Here is a 9,785-nt window from a genome sequence, read left to right on the forward strand (position 1 = left end):
TATAAATACATATATAAGGAGTGGTTTCTTATTGGGCACGTGGCAAGGAAACACCAAAGTGGACTAACTTTGGTGTTCATTATTAATCAATACTCAAAAATCACCGGAAATCTTTATTAATGATTTCCCAGACGATGAATACATAAGTATTCGAAAGTTCGGAAAATATATTAAAGTTAGTATTAAAGTTAATTTTTTGAGAAAACATGTCTTTAATTCGGCTGCTAGTGCCATATATCCAACAAACTAGAAATCTATAAGATCTTGGAAACTTATAGAAACTGCTTAATTTGAATGAAATCATTTGTCTAAATTTAATTCACTCCATGTCAAGACGAAAAAAGTGGTTAAAAAAACGGAGCTCTAATTAATTACTGAAAATTATGTTTCCTATTCAATTATTTCTTGTCAAATATTTTAAACATTTGTTCTGTTATTTAGTGTTTTATCATCCTTATAAGTATTAATTTTATTCTGTATATATCAAGTTTCAAGCTTAATTCTTCTAGTAGAGGGACTGATCTATCCGCCAAATCATTACCAAGATATTTACTGAAATCAGACCAGATAGTAACCTAATTCGTTTTTCTGGAACGAACCAATACGATTTGTTTTCATTATGTAGCTCTGTTTGGTAATAACATTAGAAGACTTCATCGTTTTATCTTCATTGTTCCATTGTAGATCACTATGATTATTTTTTCTAATGTTCAAGTTTTTGATCAGGTGTCCATATCAGCTCGAGTTCTCCTAGATTGATTCAAAAGGACGGAATAAAATATGTATTTGTTGTTATGGATACAACAACCAATAGATATTTTTTAGTATCAGTGAGTGATGGACTTATTGTGGTTTAGTAGTCTTCTACTCCGCTGTAATTTTCAAACATACCTTGTAACGAAAAAATGAGTTTGAATGTAAGGAATTACAAGAGTCAGCTGGATGGAAAAGGTTAATAATTATGGTGAAATGAATTTTTTTTCTGTAAATACTTATTTGATAACTAATATTGGTAAACATGGCAACAAATATCAAGTAAATTTACACAGCTAAAAAAATCCAAAAATATGTTCCAAGACTTGTATGCTATTTGTACAATGTACAAAAGTGTATAATTGAAATTTCTACGTGGAGGTTATTTTCAATGTCCTCATTTCCCCTTTTCACATTTACCTTCCTTTTAAACTCAAACTCCCACTTCTATAAATAATATTTCCACTTTTAAAATGAATTTTTCATTTGTAAAGTGAAATTTTTCATCTTACACAATCACACATTTCAAATTAAAATTTGTAAGGCTCCATGTTTATTCCAATACACATTTTTACTTAATCTAAAAACAAATGTTATTCCAATAGAAAGAAAAAACTTTTATTGCTGTAACATTTTTTAATTAAGTATTAAATTTCTGATATAATCAACACATTGAGTAATTAAATACAGTTTATAGCCTTTTTGGAATTTTATTTTAGTTTATTATAACTTATTTAACAGTTCAATGAAATTGTGTGCTAATAGTCTTTGAAAAGGTGAAATTCGATAAAAAAATAATATTCTATTTAAGGAATGATACGCACTATAAATAAAAAAATATTTTGTTACATCCCAAATAAACACATCACAAGGAATTTTTTTTTTTTTTGGTATCGTTTCAAAATATCCCAGCCATCGTAGAGCTCTTTTCATAAAAAAGCATATAAGCTGTACTTTGTAGTACCTCATCGACTGATACTTCTCTAATTTCAACATCTGAAGTATAATACCACCTATAACAAAATCAATATTGTAATATGTCACATAATGTTGAATCGTCTAAAGCCAGCGTAAACGTAAAATCACGGAGGCTAGATAGGGAGGAGGACGATCGCTATATGGTTTTCGACAGTTACTGTGTCCGGTAAACGGAGGATACATTTTACGACTTATCGTGTATCGTGAGATCACACGATTTCATGTTCAATCATATGATCTCATGATATTTGTTCTTATTCTCACGGTTTCTTGATTTTTGAAAATTTACATATTATAACTATAATACTCCAACAGCACTGACATAAGTACATGAAAATAATATTTTATTATGTGTACAAGGAAAAAAAAGATCAATATTTAAGTGTCCAAGAGGCCTATTAATAAATCGAAGGAACAGAACCATCGGTGCCCTTCAAGAGAAGAAGCGAGCTGTTGTTAAATTAAAACTATTTTAGAAAACTAACTATTTTTGAAACCCCTATAAAAAGAAGACAACACCAAGTCATTAGAGATGGCGCTAAACTTAGAAATTGTGACATTCACCTATCATGGAATAGTATTTCGAATATAAATCACGGCTAGGAGTAGTGTATCCAAATTTTTTTTTTTATTATTTTAGGTTATTTATTGAAATTTCACACTCTAACCTAACCTAATCTTCCGGCGGGCGGTCCCTCTTTTATGACACCAACAAGCGCGCGTTGTACTGAGTACAACACAAGTTTATTTTATTTAAAACCTTCATGTTAATGTTTATTTCTACATTACTTTTGCTTAAATAGATTATTTCATCTTAACTGAGTTTCTTACAATCTCACACGGTTTGTTAGGGTACAACTAACTCAACTTTGGGTTGTCGAAGTGGAAAGGCGATCATTTTGGAACAAATAGTTCAAACTGAATTTTCTTCTTATCTTGCAAACATCACATTTACGAACTATTTTTGTTTTTATTATGAAAATACCAGGTACTGATGGTCCAAACGTTCCATTGTTTAAGAAGGTTGGAGAAACAAATGCCAAAGTTCAAGAGTTTTTGTGCTTTTTCTTACCTCTTGATGACTACAAAGAGTTCTTAGAATTGTCAGATTTTCCTATATACAATGGATGTTGAAAAAGTCAAATTTCACAAAACAGGAGCCTTTCGACATGCTCGCTGAATGCCTAAGGAGATTTACACTCTAAAAATTCATATATTTCGGGATATTTATGAATTAGATACACAACTGAAAAAGAACCTAAAGATTTGTTTATTTATAATGTTTTTAAAAGTTGTTTGTCAATACAGAACGATTGATAAAAATTTTGAAATCTGTTCTACACAAATTTAAAAAACACTTAATTATGGTATTTAAATTCTGAAATAGCTGCTCTTTGACATTGTAAGGATTTGTTCAAATGATATATTATTTTTGAGGTAAAAAATTTAGAAAAGAAAGAAAAGAACGGTATTGATTTTTTATTAATTCGGATTCGTTAAAACTTTTCGATAGATTTGATATGAGGAAAGATTTTATAGAAACTAATGCTGATACGTAGTTGAAATGATGATTTTTTGAATGGTCTGGCATAAGTTAATAATTTGCAAGTTTTAAACGTTGTAGCCGAAATAACTATTCAATTAACAAAAGATTATATCATTAGTTGCAAGAGTAATACAGAGCCAAATATCCTACTGCAACTGAAAAAAGTTTGACAAAAAAAATTGTAGAAATTTAAAAAATACTATAAATATTTTGATATTATTATTTATAAGCAAAAATATACTTTTAGATCCAAATTTTGTATTTATTTATTTCATTACCTATCTGTAGGCGTTTATAAAATGAAAATTTTGGTGGAAATTAGAAAAAAAAAGATGAATTTAACTATGTATACAACTCTATTATTCAATAATGTTTAAACTGTAAATTTTATCGAAATAGCATTCAGATCTTTTTTTGAGCATTAAATTTCCTACAAGAAATAGCCTTTCAAGTATTTTTACCTACAGTTATTTCAATAGAAAAAAATTAACTACAAAAAGTGAAACAATCTCATGTTATTTGAATGAGAAATGGATTATGATTTAGGCACGGGTTAATGTGTATATTAAGGGCTAGTTTGGGTCTGATACTTTTTTGTGAGGCATTTGAAGACCAAAGCTTGTTTTGGGAAATAACAGTCACCCTATTCTTTACCCTTTCCATACTCTATAGAGTATACCGCATGGATGTAGAAGAATATCCAGCCAAATTTCTGATCGCTTGTTGGTTTTCATGATAATAAATTCGTTGGGAAACTTTTCTCTACATATGAAACCAGTTTTCACAAAACGAGATATTGGAAAAATAAATTTATCTCAATTTCAAATTATTTTTGATCAAGTAAATTTGCGGTTCCATTTATTTAACTGATTTTGTTGACTTAAAAATTGTATATATTCTCACCTGCTATTTTGACATCCTCTTCTGTATGTTATAAAATGTCCCGAATGAGCATTACCTGTATGTACAACAACGGCGGCTAATTGATACACGTTTCTAAATTCGTTTGCCATATCGCTTAGAGAACTTCCCGTCCAACACAACGGCGTACTACTTGAAAGGGGACTTCCACCTTCGCTAGTACTTGTATAAGCCTAAAAAACGTCAATGTTCAATCTAGAAAAATAGGAAAGTTCTAAAATTTCGAAGACAGTTATATTCTATTCATAAAGTACATGGAATAGTTGGCGCCGAACATTTTCTATTGGTTTATTGTCAAATTAAAGGATTATAGGGTAATATTAAAATTAGTCAGCACTTACTTTCATTCGGTTAACAGCTGTGTTTTAAAAATTTTAACTTGTAAAGAAGATAAAGTGGCAAATTGTCATTCACTCCCTTAAATTGAAGGAAAACAGATAGTGTCATAAAGGAAATTAACTAAATAATAGAAAATTTCAATAAGCGGTTATATGAATACTTTATAACCCATTATTTTTATACCTAAATTAAACCACACTCAAATTTTTGGGGCCACCCAAGACAACCTACATAGAACTACCCTACAGCTTAAAGAAGCACTTAAAGAGCTCAAAAAATAACAAAGTAACAACTTTTTAGAAAATATCTCTCTTTTAGGAGAAAAAATTTGTGTGTATGGAAAATTACTAAAAAACTGAAGAAGAATAATCATTAGTAAATGAGCCAGAAGTGTAGAAAAGAAGTATTTGTAACACATTTCAGCTACATTTTCATACTAAATACCAGAGAAGTCACTGACAAAGAAAATAAATCTATCCAAGACACGCTTGATGTTTCCTTGAAATAAGAGAGTTACAAGCTAATTGTTTTGAGATATGGCAACACTGATGTGAATATGCTATTGCCATCATACACACCCTACCATATGAGTGCTATTTGAGTTGTTTACAGATACTAAAAACATACCTCTTGGTCAAAAAAATGGAATTAAATGGCGATCAATTTCGTGTGATGATTTTCTATGACTTTCGTCGAGAATAAATCAACATCAACTCGCATCGACTTTTGGTGATAAACAACATCTCGAGCCACTGTGTTTAGCTGGTTTTCTGCATTCAATCGTGCCTATCACCCTTTTTGACTGAATTATTCACGAGTTATTTTGAAAAGCAAATCAGTCAGGAGTTTCAGTATTTTTCTAGGGTATGGTACAGGTATATGCATGATATTTTCGTTAAAGGCAAACGTAGCGCTGTTTTTCATTACGTTCCACTGATGGAACGTATTCTACGCGTTAAGAGGGGACTGTACAATATTTGAATATGTTGACAAGATAATCAAAATATACAGTAGAAAATTAAGTTAAGTAGAGATACTTACAGAATTTGTTACTTTCCTTTGATAATGGGCTTGAATGAAGGTATAAGCAGACATTGACAGCCTCATAGGAAACTGTACATAATCCTGTCGTTTCGATACACCACTACTCTGCCATGTATTTCTTGAAATATGGATACAAAGGCAAACAGGTAACTGAAATTAATCGTTTTACACTAATACTTGAAACGAATTTTAATGAGGATGAAATTTACCTTTCCAAAATTGAGAATTTTTACTTGTTTCGATAGGATCGGTGGACGCGCTGGATCTCTATCACGATTGCAACCCTCACAGTGTACGTCATTGACAACCTCGGGAGTAACAAAATTGGTAAGCAGCTGATGTAATTTGTGCCTACCCCATCCAAGATCCCCGGCACATGATGGCAAAGCCAAAGATAAACTTTCAAATTTATCGTAACGAACTGCAGACTAAAATTAGAAAAAGTTGGTTAAAGTTGAAATTTCAATTACAATTTACATTTTTCTGCATATAGAAAATAGTTTTTGATAAACTGAAAATTTCAAAAGAATAACTTCTTATTACCAAAAGACACAAGGGAAACGCCGAGTGGATAGCAGCCGAAGAGATGCGATTAAATATTGTTCCAATGCATTTTCATAACTTCACACTAAAGTAAATGACTGACGTAATCCAAAATACCAACAACTGGAAAGCACCGGGAGTTGATAGCATCCAAAACTTCTTATATAAAAAATTCTTAAGTGTAGACAGGGGATTAGCGACGAAATTTTCTTACCTCCTACAGAACCCAGAAGATACCCTAACTTTTCTAGCACTGGGTTCCACTCATTTGCTCCCAAAGAACTTCCAGACGAATGACCCCATTCAGTACAGACCTATCACGTTCCTTCTCACTCTAAATAAGATACTTAGAGTTTGTATCACTAACAGAATTTATAGGCACGTCAAGGAAAATAACATCTTATCGAGTGAACAGAAAGGTTGTAGAATAGATCACCAAGGGTGCAAAGAAGAGCAGATTTGAGGTGGTGATGGAGTGTCAAAAAATGGTGTTGGAAAAAAAATGTGTCAATAATTAGTTTATATAAAATATTTATTTTCATTCTTTTGTTTAATTTAGATATATTTAGAAGAGTTTCAAAATATTCTAGTACCCAATTGTTTTCTCTTAAGTGTTCATAATTGATACATTACCATTTTTCCTTGTTAAATGGGGACATAAAATCAAAAGTAATTCAAGAACATTGATTTGTGTCCTTAAAACTAGAGATATGATAATTTTTCAAGTTTTAACACTTTAACAACCAAGCCATTTTATTGAAACTTTCACTGTACCAAATTGGTATTTTCTCCCAAAAGTTATATTCTAAAGATGTTATTATCCACAAGGATTGTAAATTTTTTTAATGTTTCTCCCCTTACTTCACCATTGCTAGTTATTTCTTACATTTTCATAATTATATTTTAATTCCTCTTTGAAATTTAAACAAAAACGAACCTAATCATTGCAAAAAAATTCTATCTAGATGCCATATACAAACACTGCTCACTTACTTTTATATTCAGCAAAAAATGTAATTTTACCTCTCTTTAAAGGTATAATTTGCTGTAAAGTACAGCCGTACTTACTCTTTCCCCATTCTAAGGTTTTTATCCGTTAGGGATCATGTAACCCTTATTCACCTTCAACCCCTATCCTTTAACTCAAATTTGAACAATCAAGATTTAGACCCATTAATTGTTCAGTTATTTACCACTTGTACTAGACGGCATAGAATGTTATCAAGTGAATTCAGTGTTTTGAACTATTTTGTGTGTATTTTATTAGCTAATATTTATTTTTCTCTAGATATCTGAAACTTTTTGTAGCAGATAACTTATACCATATGATAAAAAGTTGTATTCAATATTAGTGTCCTTTACAATAGTTAAAAAATTTGGAAGAATTTCGGCTTCAATCTCAAAAAGAATTATGTGCATCAACACGGGAATGTAAGCTACATGTTCTTCACATTATCAAAAATATTATCATCAAAATTTTTTGTTAATACGTTCCTTAAGGAGTGTCCTTTGAAATAGTTAAAGAAAATTTGAAAAAGAAAAACAATATGAATTCATATTCCCAGTATTTTTTGGCCCTAATTACAAAAAAAGTTCATCCTAGAGTTTTAAATATGCTCACAATACACTGTCATCCTTTAGAAGTAATTTGATGTTTTAACTGCCAATCAATTTCTGGAACGAGCTTGTTTGTTAATCTCAATGCCAGGTATATACACCCACCCACTGCAGTAGTAGTGTTAAAAAGCAAAGAGAAATATTTGTAATTATAATGATGTCCAGGAAATAGGAGAAAATATTTTAAATTTTTGTTAGTTTCAAAATCTAGAAATACAAATTGATAATTGGAAGAAACTGTGGAAATGTTTGGAAAAAAGTAGGGACGTCATAAATAAACTTGACATAGCCAAACATTTATATTGTATTCAATATTCTAACAAAAGCACCCGACTCATATTAAAATAAATATTTTACCTTATAACCACAGTCAGTGCATCTTAACTGGCTTGTCAGGGTCCCAGTGAATGGATGACTAACTGGTTGTTGTGGAGGTCCGGTCATCTGAAGAGCTCTACAAGATCTGGAAATCCACCTGTTTCTTCTAATAGCTCCTCCGCGCCAACCAGCACTCATAGGTCTACATAATTCATTCAATGACATAACACTACCTAAAGAATCAAAAGTTTCTTGCTCTGCAGGACAATCTTCATTTTGTAATTCATTCATGCCTAATGCATCAGACAAACAGCCAGCCTAAAATTTGTCCATTATTCGTTGTAGCAATGAAATATAACATATTCAAAATAATCATACCTTCCTTTCAATCTTCTGAGTTTCTTCATCTAGAGTAGTCAAAATTACATTCAACAATTCGTGTGCATCTTGCTCACCAGCAGGTATCACCCAACCTAGTCGTTTTAAAGCATTTATAACTGCAGCAGGAGCATAAGTTTCCTGGACAGATTTATTGGTACCATTAACAACTAAAGAATCAATATAATTTCACACCACTGTACTATATTTCATTCATTATATTTATATATTTTATTTACCTGATAACACGGTGGCCAAAGTACTACGTAGGCTAGTTTCTTTCACAAATTTGTCTTTTTCTAGCCAAGTAATGAAACTTGGACAAGCTGCTAAAGCGTGAAGTACAGCATTCAAAAAACAAGTTTTACCGAGGTTCACTAAGCCCGCTAATCTACCTCTACCACTTCCAGAATTCGGGGAAGGCCCCCAAAATATGAATGCTCCAACGACTGCAGCTGCTGTTAAACCAGCAGCTACTAAAATTCTATCAGACTCCATAACTGAACAATAAGCTTACATATTTATTAAAATGAGATGTAACATTTAATCTAAGTAATTTATGAACATTTTATATGAATTAATTATTATACGGAGTAAAATTCAAATCATAACAAATTTGGTTGACAATTTTATACTTAAAATGTCACATGTCAACTGTGTAACCATAGCATAGAACATAAAATTTTAAAAATATATTTTGTCTATGTGCCTAATGTGCCTATATTGTTTTTCGTATATCAAGCAGCATGTTTTCACGTCGTCTGCGAATTGTATTAAAAATAAATCCTTATATGATTCTTGATCTTCGCACATGATGTAAATAAAGACTACAAGGCGTGCTATATCGCACCAGCTGGGTAGCAGCCAATGAGAATTCGCTCCCAAAACGACGCGCCAATTTGGGATATATCATCGGCTTGAGTGGCGAACCTCGTAACTTGGTAACACCAAATTTTACAGTAAACACAAAATCTTAGCAATGAAAAAAATGAAGATCTGTTTTTTAAAGTATTTTTATAAAAAGATTACTGGCATTTTGTCCGTATGATTGTAGCAGCGATGTCTCCACAGGAATCATGTAAGAAGCTCGAGTTTTCTGCATTCAATTCCTGTACAACTGTAGATGTACCAAAACGAAAGAAACATTGGGCTTCTAATTGAATGTATTTCATGGTTTGTTAATGCAGTTCAATATTTTTTAGTATTCATGACTTTTCAATCTATTTTTCAAATAGTGAGATGTCCGCTCTATGTAAACATTCATTACAAGGTACTTACTTCTTCGTTTTTGGTTGTTTTGTTTAGTGAAATATTTCTATACTGTATTAAATCCTCTATATATCATATT

General features: G+C 31.2%; 1 protein-coding gene across 1 annotated transcript; it reads right to left on the minus strand.

Annotated features, from left to right (window-relative positions):
- Positions 1-64: 64 nt before the first annotated feature.
- Positions 65-9,095, minus strand: LOC130453323 (ubiquitin carboxyl-terminal hydrolase 30 homolog). Its single transcript, XM_056792992.1, has 7 exons — positions 8,677-9,095; positions 8,438-8,607; positions 8,099-8,377; positions 5,791-6,009; positions 5,579-5,731; positions 4,181-4,371; positions 65-1,766 (listed from the first exon to the last, which is right to left on the minus strand). The coding sequence occupies exons 1-7, from the start codon at positions 8,933-8,935 to the stop codon at positions 1,652-1,654; spliced, it is 1,386 nt and encodes a 461-aa protein (XP_056648970.1). The 5' UTR covers positions 8,936-9,095; the 3' UTR covers positions 65-1,651.
- Between the last annotated feature and the right edge of the window lie 690 nt (positions 9,096-9,785).

Source organism: Diorhabda sublineata, chromosome 1 (assembly GCF_026230105.1).
Source record: "Diorhabda sublineata isolate icDioSubl1.1 chromosome 1, icDioSubl1.1, whole genome shotgun sequence".
In the NCBI taxonomy this organism is placed as follows: Eukaryota; Metazoa; Arthropoda; class Insecta; order Coleoptera; family Chrysomelidae; genus Diorhabda; species Diorhabda sublineata.